Below are 13409 nucleotides of genomic sequence, written 5' to 3'. Positions count from 1 at the left end.
AACCTGCTTCTTGTACAATGTAAGACACTCCACAGGATCCATCCTTACGATCCTCAAAAGAGATCTCTGCTTTACTTGGACCTTCCACTGCTATTGATAGACCTCCAGCTCCTGCTTCTCGTGTCCAGATGCTAAATTCAGCTTTAGAAATAACACAAACATTTATGTGAACATTTACATTTAAACAGCTACACTCATCTTTAAGTCCTTCTTCACCTTACACTTTCTTACCTTGTACTCCTGCAACTCCCCTTTCCAGGCCGGGGCCTCCAGCCCTGACTTTATGGGCTCCCCCCTCTCCCATAGGCCCAACAGTGAACTGGAAGGGACTACCAGGAACGTGCTGACCACGGTACTTGACACTAACTGTGTGAGCACCCATCTCCTGTGGCACAAAACGCACACTGTATGTGTTATCTTCACCATCAATTATTTCTGCATCTGCTGTCTGTCCAGAGGGGCTTGTTACTTGGGCTGTCATATCCTGGGCACCTGCCTCTCCTAGATGGAAAAATAATATAGCACAGTTTTAAAAGTGCTTGGACTCAGAAGCACAGGCACGATATTGCATTTAAGACATTGTTCTGTACTGTAAGAAGACAACATTTTAAAATACATTTATTTGTGAGTACAAAGAGCAATAGTTATGGTTGAGGAAGTAAGAAATGTATTGATATAAGTGTTCATGAGGCTTATCACATAAATTAACTATTTAAGTTTAATGATCTTGGCCTTCCAAATCTGATCAAGGGAATACATTTGCTTGTTAAATGTGGTGTTTTGTTTGTCTAAATATGTAAGAGGCTAGAACGGTGAGGTAACCCTTGTAGGTGTTTTGAGGTCATCAGGAATCTGATTTCTTGGTGTAGTTTATGGCAGCAGGTGAATGTAAGTAGGATCTTAGATAAATATTCACAAGAGCAGGTACAATATATTGTCATTTCCAATTTTAAATTTAGAATTGTGTATTGAGTGGCACTCACCCTCCTGCCGTGCAATGCTGCTGAATGATCCTAGGCTTTCCCGACCCAGAAAGTCTCCAAAGACATTATGGAAAGGATCACCGCCAACCTGAGTAGATTCCTCCACACGCACTTCACGTTTTGTCCCACCTCCGCTGGTCTTACTGATCTCTGTGCGCTCAGTACGTGTGTATGTGTGGCTGCTGCGCGTGAAGGTGCGAGTTAGACGTTCTTGAGCTGATACCATCTGGAACCAATTTCCTGGATTTAGAGAGGCAAATTGAAAACATGAGAATAATAATAATAAAAGACTGGTAGAGCAAAACTTTCTTCCAATAAATATTGTGGTTTATATCTTGTGTGTGTCTTCAACAATGAGATCATTTTCATTTCCAGTCAAAGTATTCCAAGTTATGAAGCATAAAACCAGGAATTGTGATGTAATGTGGCATTTATGGCTATAATTATATATAGTATTTGACAGAGCAATCCATCCTAAACACCTGTCTGATGATTGGTGCCAGGGCAGTGATCTTCCTGCCAAGATTCAGGCGCTGCTTTAAAACCATTTTCATGCCAAATATTGTGCAAAGGCCAACATGTGTTGTTTTCCATCAAGATGGGGAAACAGCTTTCCTTTGCACAATTTATGGTCTGTATCTTACAGTAGAAGAACCAACTGTATGTGTTAAGCCATCTTTCAATAAACCTTTTTTCTTTGATTGGAGATATTTATCTGGTCATGTATTGCTGTCTGTCCTTGATCTTCTCATATATCTACCTGGTATCTTCAAGTTGAGATCGCAGGTGCTGCCAATGCTGGCAATAGTAGGAGCCTGACGCCTTCTGGTTATACTCTCCTTCATACGTCCCTCACCAGTTACTTTTACCATAAATGGACTTCCTGTAGACAAAAAGGAGGTGGATGAGTGTTGACTTATTGTTAGTGTTGCACTTATTTATCAAGTAAGCCCTTAAATGTGTTTGTAATATCAGAGATGGACCCATAGCATGTTTGTAACTTCTCACACTCACCTGGCACATGTTTTTCAGCAAATTTAATGTTTATAATGTATGTTCCAGGCTCAGTAGGGCAGTATGATACTTTACATGTTCCATCTTCCATATCTTCACAATTTATATCCACCTTACTTGGGCCTTCGATGGATAACCCCAATCCTCCGTATCCTGAGAATTAAAATAACAAGACCAGTAGACTTGAAATCATAAACAAAAAAATGTGTAAAGTAGAATGCGAAGGCTACATTCCAGTTCTTACCTGCATTCCTGGTGTCCACAATGAATTCAGCCACTTCAAAAGTTACTCCCTCCAGCAATCCCTTTCCAGATACCTTCACCTTGCTGGCATCCCCAATTTCAGATGGACCCACCATGATTTTGAATGGACTGTTAGTGACATGCTTTCCATTCTTCTTAACACTTACTACATGCTCACCAACTTCTTTTGGTGTAAATGAGATACCTGTAGGAGGGAAAAGGGGCATATTGTTTCTTTGTGCATAGATAGAGGAATCTAATGCATTGTAAAGTTTTTAATTGTCTAGTGAGACATTGTGCTGCTCTCTCAGGCCCAACCTGAAAGTAAATTAAGGTCAGAATTGGCTTGAACACTTGTTGCTGTTCTATATATTCCTTGCTATAACAATGTGTCATACGCAAGAAGATTAGAGAGCTTTAATTAGACATTGTAAGAAGAAGTTTTTAGTTCTAGAAGATACTTATGCTTAGTCTGTGCTATATTCTATTGTAGTTATATGGCTACACCTACCAATATGCCTGTTGGGAAGCCTCTTCAGTAGACAAGGCTCCTCATTTCCAGATGGAGCTCTGATACTAGCAGTAAGCAAATTCAAGTCTGATTCTGTAATCTTGAGGGAAAAATCTGTGGAGGTTCCCACATTTAGCTGGGAAGTTCTCATTGAGTCATCTCCTGTTGGGGTAGAATAAGCACTTGTAACTACAAATATAAGAAGTGAATACCTAGATACAGTTTTACATAATTTTCTAAAGATGGTGTGCAGGTTTGATAATACATATCATGTTTGAAGAACAGATACTATCTTGCAAAGCCTGAATTAGACACAAAATCAGTAGAAATGTTTAATGTACATCACCTGTTATTTTGGCAGTAAATGGACTACCAGGGATGTGTTTATCATCGAATCTCACAATGATGTTATAGTCACCAGGGGCTGTTGGCAAGTAGGATACAGTACAAGTGCCATCTTTATTGTCTTTGCAAGTGATCTCAGCTTTGGATGGTCCTTCAACTGCCAGGGATAATCCACCTGTATGTATTAAGTGAAAAGACTGAAATTAATTTCTCCAGTGGTTCTATCAAATACAGAGAATAAACATTATGTGCAGTCCCCAGTAAAGGAATACATACAAAGCCAACAATTGGACATCACAGTAAGAAGATATTCATTATTGACTAATGGAAATTACATTTATAGATCTAACACATTTCAGAGTTAAATGCACTTACCTTCCCCGGCGTCCTTTGTAACAATAGTAAATGTTGCTGGTTTATTCACCATTCCATGACTCAGTCCTGGCCCATATGCACTTACATGTCTGCTATTAATGGCATCTACATAAAACTGCAGTGGGCTTCCTAGAAAAGATCACATTTTTCTTTCAGGTAGCATCACACATATACTACAGATCTTATTCATTCAGTTAGTAACACTTAACACAGGTTAAAGAGTTTGATGCCCTTTATTGAGGGCAAGCACTGTATATTTTTGACACTGATATATGGATAAACGTTCAGTTCCCAAGAAGATATCAAGCACAGCTCATTTACATAAACCATATCAGTCTGTCTCTAAATTACTCATTCCCACTGCTGTTAACCTTGGGTGAAAGATACAGTTAATTGAGTGGAGGGTGCACAGTTAGGTTATGACCCCTACATCCTTTATTGTTACTATGCTGTAGTCACTGAAGGTCTATGGTTCTCACAGACTTCTTTATAGGAACTGTCTATTAAGGGATTTGCTGAGTTAGTTACCTGGGATATGGTTTCCATCATACTTTATGTCCATCTCATGTAGTCCTTTTTCAACAGGTGCAAATTTCACAGTGACAGTCCCATCTTTGTTATCTGTAATATTGGGACGAGCTGTCTTCCCAGAAGGCATTCGGACTTCACCTAGATCCAAAAACAACAAAAAGAAGTATATCAAATAACTATACCACATTGTGTCTTTACATTCTGAAGTATTTGCCTGTTAGACAGATAGGTAGTATCTTGTCTGGGTGCTCTGCTGGTTAAGGCTAAGGCAATGACACTTAAAAGCAACCACTAGACTAGATGGCTAGATTGTAGGTTTTTTGGGATAGGGTCTCACTGTGGTGCATCTTTTCTGTGCAAACCTGTTCCAGAAAAAAAGGTAATATGCTTTATTTATAATTATGAGTCTATTCTATTCCTATGGGTTTGTAAAGTATACCTGTAATTTCCCCTTTTTGCACAGTAAAGGGAATGACCAGACTGAACGGCCTTAGCATTGTATCCAAGTTCTCTACGGGCACTACTGGCTCCTCTGTCGCCTGTATTGAACAAAAAAAGAAATACGTAAGAATGAATGTTATAGAGAACAGAATTGTCTGGCCAAATGTTAACAACAGGTCAAATCATTTCAAATGTAAAACAATATTGTAGTAGCCCACACATGTATATGTTGAGAGGTAAACATAATACAGAAACAAGAACAGTAGTAGTGGTGAAAGTAGTGAAAGTCGTTTCTGAACTTTGAGGCAGAGATCACCCAGGAAAAGGTAGAAATTGCATGTTATTAAAGCACAAATAGTGGTAAATAACATGGTGATCTAACAAAAAAGGCATCTGGACGCTAAAAGGCTCTTCGAAATGTGGACTTCAAAGAAGAATGGAAGTGGTAAAACCACAAAAAGTTAATTATATATTGCTATGTCTATGTATATATTAATACATATTTTGGATTCTTTTGCATTATATATATAAATATATATGCACAGAAAGAGAGAGAGAGTTTACATTTAGATGGGGGTGACATGTAACTTTGCTAAAAATTTTCTCCATACTGTATGCGCTTTTCGTGTTTCCATCTCCTGCATCTTAATAATGCTGGCTATTTTTAGCCCTTGACCTATATATAATATTCTATGTTAAGCTAAAAAGAAGACCCAAAAGCTCAGCAGATGCAGCAGCTGTATGCAAGAAAAAAGAGTAGGTAAAGGGCAGAGGAATATGATAGTCTCTTGGCAGAGGAGTACAGGGTTTTAAGTTATACCCAGATAGTTGGATAGCCAGGGAGGTGTGCGGGGTAGGGCTGGTGTAGCTGTACTGAATCACATGGTTCCTCTATGATGGGAATGGTGTCACATGCCTGGCAGAAGGGAAGGAAGTCACACATGTTACACACTGAAGGTAGAACTGGAAGCACTTTTCATCACTTCCTTTCTACTCACCACAACATGGAAGGGGCTGTTGGGTATGTGCTCCCCACCAAAACGGATTGTGATGATATATTTGCCGGGCTCAGGAGCTGTGTAGTAAATGTCAAAAGTTCCATCCTGATTTTCCACTACATCAACATCCAGCTCTCCTCCATCAGGTGTTGATACTTTGCAAGTCACCTTGCCTTTCCCTGCAGCTTTAGCATCAACTGTGATTACGGTCTCCTCTCCAATCTGAATGGAAGGTCCCAGGCAGGTTCCTGAAAATTCACAGACTAGAAATTGTAGAGGTTTTTTTTGTCTAAGAAATGTCTTTACTGTTGAATGCTGCTCGGCACAGTAAGTATGTTGATACAGTGCATGTTTTCTAGATATCCACACTGAAGTCCTGATTAATTAGTCAGAGAAATCTGTCAGAAATATCCAGGGTTGGACTGATCAATTGTCTGCACCCTATTACACTGTCTATATTTAACTGTTGTGAGAGTGTGCCCTTAATGTTAGTATAGAAGTCTCAGTCTGACTCTGCTGAAACCTTTTTAATTCACCTGTGCTTCTTTTGTAAATAACCAGAAAACAAACACTTTGGAGTGCAGTGTGTTAGTTTCCCTCATTGGTATATGCAAGGTTGTTTGCATTCTTTCAAGTTCTGGAACTGTGATGGAATTCACTATTGCGTGTTTTTGCTCTTAAAGATTGCTTTCTAAGTTACACTTTATACCGTATAACACAGGTACTACAAGTTTCATTAAACTCTTCATAGGTAAGAACCTTGAAACCCATTTGCTAGATCTGAACTAACTTGACATATGCACATAAGAGTAGCTCTGAGGCTACTGATATAAAGAGAGTAATTTATAAAACAACTTACCTAATCCATGTCCTCCAATAGACACTGGAAAAAAAGACAATTTGGAGTTAATGCAGTGAAATCTTTAACCAGTTCCACCTTTTCGGAAACATACAGTTAATACTGTTCACACACATGCCATCAGCCCTACATAAACTTCCAGGCCTAAATATCCTCCATCCATATAGAGCAGTGATAAATGTAGCCTTGAATTCATGCATCCTTTAATAAAGGGAGATATTTGAAACTGTAATTAAGTATGAATATAATTTTCCAGTGAATTATCTAATATTTAATGACAACCATTCTCAGGCACATCTTACAGTCCTGAATAGCAGACTCACCTGTCACTAAGCACTTGCTGGCATCACCAGTGGGCACGGCATGGATTCGGAAAGGTGAGTAAGGAATTTCATCTCCTCCATATTTGATGGTGATAGTGTATCTTCCAGCCATGTCTGGTACATAAGACACTGTGTAGGTGCCATCACCATTGCCTCTGATGTTTGCTTTCTTTGGTTTACCTTCAGGGTCCTATGTGAAGAAGAATGATAGCAGTCATCACATTCATTTGAGGTTTTATACATTTCCTGGCAATTAAAATGTTTTCAGAGTTATTTATTTTATGTCATATAAAGCTCTGTAGTAGAAAGCCTGAGAATTCTGGGAGGTGTAGTAGTGCCAGGTCTGTAGAGACAACTATACTGGTACCATATTAAAAGTTATATCCTTTAACTGTTTTTCTGATCCTAACATGGCATGTTGTGAGGCCATTATGTCCTAAGGTGTTTACTGATATTTATTTTTATATAAAGAATAAAAATGTACATCAGATGTAAGAAATGCAGCCAATCTTAGTGAATGTAGCTAATTAGTTCTAGAATGGGCAAGAAGGTCAGTTGCAGTTCCACCTATCCCCACTAAATGGAGCTACTGGACCCTGACTCAAACCCTAAAGATAAATTAGCTCATTCTAATGGGATGCACAAAACTCCCAGCTGTTCCAAGAACATATTAGAGATCACATCACTCACTCTTATAATATGTCATATGGACTGGAATAGTTTTCCTAGATTAGTGGTTCTTCTTAACCTACTCATTAAGAAAAGTGAGAATATGTGGTATAATTTCACCACCATGCATTCTTCCTCCAAAAAGATACGATGGCTTAATTTTTGTTTGCATAGAGTTTGTTGTGAGGCACTCCCCATGCTTCATGCCATCCTTGTCAAAGTTCTGTGGCAGAATTTTAAAGATTTCAAAGATAACATTTATGCACGTATTGGTAAGTGGCCTGTATGCCTTAATCTTGTAGTTTTGACCCAGTAAGAATTAGTTATAGATTCTTGTTTGTTGCACATGATCATACAGGGCTGATATGTACAATTAATTATTATTCACTAGGAGTCTGATCAGTTTTGTTTTGTTTTTTTCTACGGTTGTTTAGTAAAGCTGTGCTATACATTCTGATTGACCAAACAAAAAATAAAATAACCTGATGAAGAACCTGAGAAGTTAGCTGTTTTGATAAATGTTGGTACTCACCAGAATCTGAACAGTTAGCAGACCTTCCCCTGCATCACGGGCATCAATGGTGAACTCAACAGGCAGGCTGGCTGGAATACCTGCTGTGTTTAGACCAGGGCCACTGGCACGAACTTTGCTAGCATCGTGGGTTGGCAGCACTTTGATCTTGAATGGGCTGTGTCCCGAATAAGAGAAAGCAAATTGGTATAAGATCATACATCTCAAAGCTCACAACTGTTTTTGGCGCTTAGTGCCCAGCATCAGTATTGTAAAAGCTTACCTTCGTGGCACCTCCTGATCAGCATATTTTACAGACACAGTGTAAGGTCCATCTGTAGCTGGAGTATAGTTAACAGTGTGTGTCCCATCTCCATTATCTCTTATATCTACAGGCTCTGCTAAACCTGTGAAAGAAGATGGACAACTAATGCTGTTGCCATGTTCCCTTATATTTCTAATTGCTGACCCCCTCAGTTTTAAGCACACAGAAATTTTCACTACTAGTATCCCCTTTTTCCTTGCCTTCTCTTTTCACCATACCTGAGGGTCCCTGTACCAGCACTTCAAGTGGTGCTAGTCCAGCTTTACTACAATCCACTGTAAACGTCTGAGGTACATGAGCTCTGACGCCAGCTCCAAGTCCAGGACCAGAACACTTCACTTTGCTGGGGTCCACAATCTCTTTAACTGGGACACGGAAGGGGCTTCCTTAAGGGGGAAAAAAACAGACAACCTGCAGTTAGAGTTGCCACCTTTCTGGAAAAAGATACCAGCTTTCCTATATTTTTATATGTTTGTCATATTAATAACATTGGCATCAGGCACCATTTAAACCAGCGAGGTGGCAGCTCTAGTGGCAGTGAGTATGCAAGGGACAGACATTGTTACTGGCCTCATTATGTGTGTCATATGTATAAATTATGGTAATGGAGCAATGTGTTACAACAAGGCACTATATGCACGCACCTGGAATGGGACGCCCTCCAAATGTGATATTCACATCATAATCTCCTGGAGTAAAAGGTATGTATTCCACACTGCAGCTTCCATCTTTATTATCCTTACATGACATTTTTGCTTCAGAAGGACCTTCTATGGCCAGACCAAGACCCCCAGTGCCAGCTCCCCTGAAACAAAACCATACAAAGAGGATTTTCAATAAGTATATAATGACACAAACAATGGGATGGATTCAATTTAAATGATCCCCTTATTCAAATACAATTTTCTAATAAATTTCAATTGAGTTCTCGTGTGATCAATCGAAAAATTAGTTTTTCTATTTGAATCTGCTATGTTTAATAAATATATACTATATATACCTCTTCTATTAACTGGAATTGAATCTTTATGCCACACTCATCATTGCAGACAGTGGTGCCACTACACCATACCATGACATTTTTGACAATTTCATACTTTCTACTTAGAGAAGCAAAGGCAGAACCTTGAGGTGGGTCAGGCAGGTGTCAGCCTACTCTTGGCCATATAAGTTCTGAAATCTCATCCTTACCGTGTCTCCACAGTAAAAGGGTTAGACTTGTTAAGTAGACCTCCTTCAAGCCCTGGACCATATGCCCGTACACGAGAAGGATCACAGCCCTCAGTCACAGTCACACGGAAGGGGCTCTTGGGCACTGGAACATCATCATAGAGCACTTCAATCAAATGCACTCCTGGAGAAGGAATGGCCACAAGTCACAATTTGTAATGCAGGACGAGTTTCACAAATCAGAACGGATCATGTGTTATTGGCTCCTGATTGCATGTAAGAGCTAAAGATACTGAGAACTGGATATCTTGCTCTAGAGATATTTTATTTTTTCTGTCAAAAAAATTAACTTATATCAGGTATTAGCAACATGCATCCCTTCCATTTTAGATTATATAGAATGGATTATATAGACCCAGTGAATATAAACATTTTTCAAAATGCAATCAAGGAATTTCCTAAGCGCTACCTCAGATAACAGTTGTGGTGCTTTCACTGGGGTTTCTGAAGATTCTCTGTAAATAAGGTTTTGGTTAGTGGCTGATCTTATTTGTCTATTCAAATCTTACCATCCTCATATGCTGTATACTGCACATGGTAGGTGCCATCTCCCTTGTCTGATATTAAACTCTCAGTGACAGCTCCAGAAGGGGCAAGGACACGTGTGATCACATGGCTGCCACCAGTCTTAGTGAGGGAGCGAGCATCAATGGTGAATTCTGTAGTTACCTCACGAAGAACCCCTAAATGGGAAAATCAATGTAGGCATGCTAAATAAATAATCATATATGGGCTAGGCCTGCATAAGGAGGTCTTGGGCAGCAAGCCTGAAAAACTTGCTGTCCAAGACACTCCTGGAGGCTTAACCTGAAAGCAATGTCAGGTGAGATTAGGAGTAAACATTTATCCGTATCTGTCCTTAACTTTTCTTGTACTACTGGATGGTTGAAACAGCACTGGTTTTATGTGTCTGTAATCTTTTAAGGGCTAGGTCATAAACTTTAAATGTGAAATTGAACAAAACAAAACAAAATGTCACACATTTATGGCAGCAACACAAAAAGAATGAATACAACATTGCCAGGTGTCAGTAGAAAGTTCTACATAACAAGTTATAGCTCTGTAGTACTCACACTCTAATTTTAGGCACAAGAGAGATAACATGATATCTACAAGCTTATATGGTCAGAAATAATTGTACTGAGACTCCAATTGAGTCTTCAGTTTCTCTTTGGTCTGCAACCCTAACATAGAGAGGTACCCCTCTCTATATCTCTCTCTATTATATATAAATATATATATATATATATATATATATATATATATATTCTGCAGTTATATAATTGGCATGCTTAAAATAACTCATTTTAATATGTTGCAAGGGACATTGTAATTTACTGTTTTATTATAAAAGGACAACATATATTAAGTCAAATTATAGCAGTAAAATATTTTTGAATGAATCAGTAATTATGAAATGATGGATTTGGTGCATTGCTGTAGAAAACATTACTTCATTACTACACATTTTTCAAGATAAAATAAATTCCTTTACCAACAGTGACATTTGTTGTTCAACACTGAACCATTAAATGTTTGTTTCCTCCATGTACAATGAAAATAACCTTTACGCTTATTTACTGTACTAGACTTTTGTTCTCCAGAATAAACCTTACCTTTATATTACAGACATTATTTTCCAAATTATACTGTGTTGCCTTCATAGCAAAGAGCTTTGTAATGTGATTCAGCATTTCTACATGCTACAGATACATTACTAGCCTACAACTGCCACATTGCAGCGGCCAATTATGCATGTGACCAAGGGCTGATGCCTCTTCTTGTCTGATGAGAGCTCCTTATTACCACAGTTTCTCTAGTTCAGTTACACTTAGGGTTGCCATCTTTTCTGGAAAAAAATACTGGCCTTCTTATATATTTATCTTTTTTCCCTATTAATAACATGGGGATCAACCATCATTTTTACGTGCCAGGGCGGTAAAATACCGGCCAGGTGGCAACCCTAGTTACACTTGTATTGACCTATTTTTTCCCTTACCTCTTGGTTCCACCCCTGGGCCAAACACTTTCACTCCGCTGGTGTCTACTGCAGGCTCTACATTCACACGCACAGGGAATTTTGGCACAGCATGTCCTCCATACTTGATGGTAATTGTGTAGGCACCAGGGCATGATGGGGTGTAGGTGATGCTGTAGGTTCCATCACTGTTATTCTGAATTAGTACTTCAGCCTTTGAACCTGAATCTGATAGGATCTCAATTGTAAGCTCAGCATCTCCAGCTTTTGAGCAATCCACAGTGAAGGTGGCCACTTCACCAGCTTTCCCTCTTTCAAGGCCGGGTCCACTAGCTGTGACCTTGCTGGGGTCAAAGACAGGGCGGATGTCAGCCTTAAATGGAGAGCCTGGAATGTGCGACTCTGCAAATAGGATGTTTATAGAATATTCCCCTGGTTCAGTGGGAAGGTAAGAAACTGAACAGGAGCCATCCCCATTATCCTGGCATTCAATTTTTGCCTCACATGGACCTTCTACTGTAAGACCCAATCCTCCTGTACCAGCTCCTTTGGTGTCAATGGCAAAAGGGGCTGGTTTTCCTACAAAACCTCCTTTCAATCCTGGACCATAGGCACGAACCTATGAGGGAGCAAGTGAAAAATATAAATTGAATAGTTGACTGAACCATCGTTGTACAGACAATGTAAAAACATTTCTACAATTCACATTATTCTGGATGAATGCGGAACAAATGGAGATGTGCATTCTATAATAAGGATTCACTAAAAATGACATCAACAATACACTGTCTAAGCTACAAATATATGTATGTATATGATCCATTCATCTAATCCACCCCCTTTCCATGTTTGCCTCAAATAACATCTTACACCTATTTCCCCATGTAGCTCTGCTAAGTTCAACATTATTTATTTCACACAAACTTTACCTATAGTGTCTGATATTCCTCATAATATACATAGCCAGTATTATCTTCTAATAAGTGTTCATTTCAACAGAACAAAAACAGAAGAAACGTCGAGCACACTATCCTCAAACGTAAAAAAACACTTTTTATTGTTGCATTAAAAAAGCACAAGTGGCTGCTGTGGGATAGACGCCTTATGCGTTTCGGGAGCACCCCCGAATCACAGGCTTAATTACAAAAGAGACTTGTCATGTAACCCCTTCTATCTGGTTATCTAACCTAACAGTCTTTTTCTCCTTAGGATCAGCACTGCATGCCCCTATGTTAAGCTGCTCTCTCAGTACAGACATACTTTTCCCTACTCTCTCTAAATGTTGACACTCACTCCTTAATCATACACACATACACATGCCCCAATGAATATCACATGACAGGAAAAATAATATAGACTTGAACATACAGGCTGCAGAACACATTAAAAAAATATATATGCATATAATTTATGGGTGTATGCCTGCATCAGTGTATTAGAGAGAGTTTGCATATATTGCAATTCAGCAAAGGTTTTCTTGGGTTACAATTCTCTTATGCATGGAAAATCTTGTTACAGAGAAGGTTGTAGATACAAGAAATTGTATAAATGTAGTCATATAGTCTAATTATTTGTATTCTGGACCACCAAAACTGTAAGACAATGCGAGGGGGAAAAGCAGTAAAGTATAACATGACATATATATATTACCAAACAAGCCCTGCTTTTCCAGTGTCTAAACCTCAAAGTTTTAAATTTCACAGGATATTCACTTATTTGCCTGATTGTATTTTTTACCTTGGAAGAGTCAGGTGGCATCACTGCCTCCACAGAGAAGGGGCTTCCTGGCACAGGATGTCCATCATAGCTGATGTCAACTTTGTATGGCCCCTCCTCAGGGGGCATGTATTTCACTGTGTGAATATCACTTGTGACTCCAGTCTCTACTTTGCATGGTATTGGCCGACGAGAAGGAGATGTGATCTTCACATCCACTTTCCCTTGACCTCCAGCTCCACTGGTATCAATTGAAAACTCTTGGTCTTTCCCAACATCTACTTCTGCAAGGAAGAAAAAATTGAAGATAAAGATGATTAATAAGGACCTACAATTCAAATGGGTACATAAACATCA

General features: G+C 39.0%; 1 protein-coding gene across 4 annotated transcripts in view; it reads right to left on the bottom strand.

Annotated features, from left to right (window-relative positions):
• Positions 1–13409, bottom strand: part of flnc.L (filamin C L homeolog) — a 52114-nt gene that overhangs the window by 4468 nt on the left and 34237 nt on the right. For 2 of the 4 annotated variants that reach the window (XM_041586607.1, XM_041586605.1), the window contains 23 exons: positions 13074–13336; positions 11358–11955; positions 9868–10041; positions 9320–9482; positions 8773–8933; positions 8347–8514; positions 8087–8210; positions 7825–7981; positions 6624–6813; positions 6301–6324; positions 5442–5689; positions 5264–5359; positions 4442–4541; positions 4000–4140; positions 3472–3600; positions 3098–3271; positions 2752–2913; positions 2242–2445; positions 1998–2150; positions 1744–1866; positions 984–1223; positions 232–501; positions 4–141 (listed from right to left, as the gene is read on the bottom strand). In XM_041586607.1, the coding sequence (XP_041442541.1) occupies positions 4–141; positions 232–501; positions 984–1223; positions 1744–1866; positions 1998–2150; positions 2242–2445; positions 2752–2913; positions 3098–3271; positions 3472–3600; positions 4000–4140; positions 4442–4541; positions 5264–5359; positions 5442–5689; positions 6301–6324; positions 6624–6813; positions 7825–7981; positions 8087–8210; positions 8347–8514; positions 8773–8933; positions 9320–9482; positions 9868–10041; positions 11358–11955; positions 13074–13336 (4200 nt within the window). The remainder of the gene's footprint in view (positions 1–3; positions 142–231; positions 502–983; positions 1224–1743; positions 1867–1997; positions 2151–2241; positions 2446–2751; positions 2914–3097; positions 3272–3471; positions 3601–3999; positions 4141–4441; positions 4542–5263; positions 5360–5441; positions 5690–6300; positions 6325–6623; positions 6814–7824; positions 7982–8086; positions 8211–8346; positions 8515–8772; positions 8934–9319; positions 9483–9867; positions 10042–11357; positions 11956–13073; positions 13337–13409) is intronic. The other 2 variants (XM_041586606.1, XM_018252798.2) reach the window with 1 other exon arrangement.

The sequence above is a fragment of the Xenopus laevis genome, chromosome 3L (genome assembly GCF_017654675.1).
Source record: "Xenopus laevis strain J_2021 chromosome 3L, Xenopus_laevis_v10.1, whole genome shotgun sequence".
Taxonomy (NCBI): domain Eukaryota; kingdom Metazoa; phylum Chordata; class Amphibia; order Anura; family Pipidae; genus Xenopus; species Xenopus laevis.
This window is presented reverse-complemented; position numbering and strand designations above follow the sequence as displayed.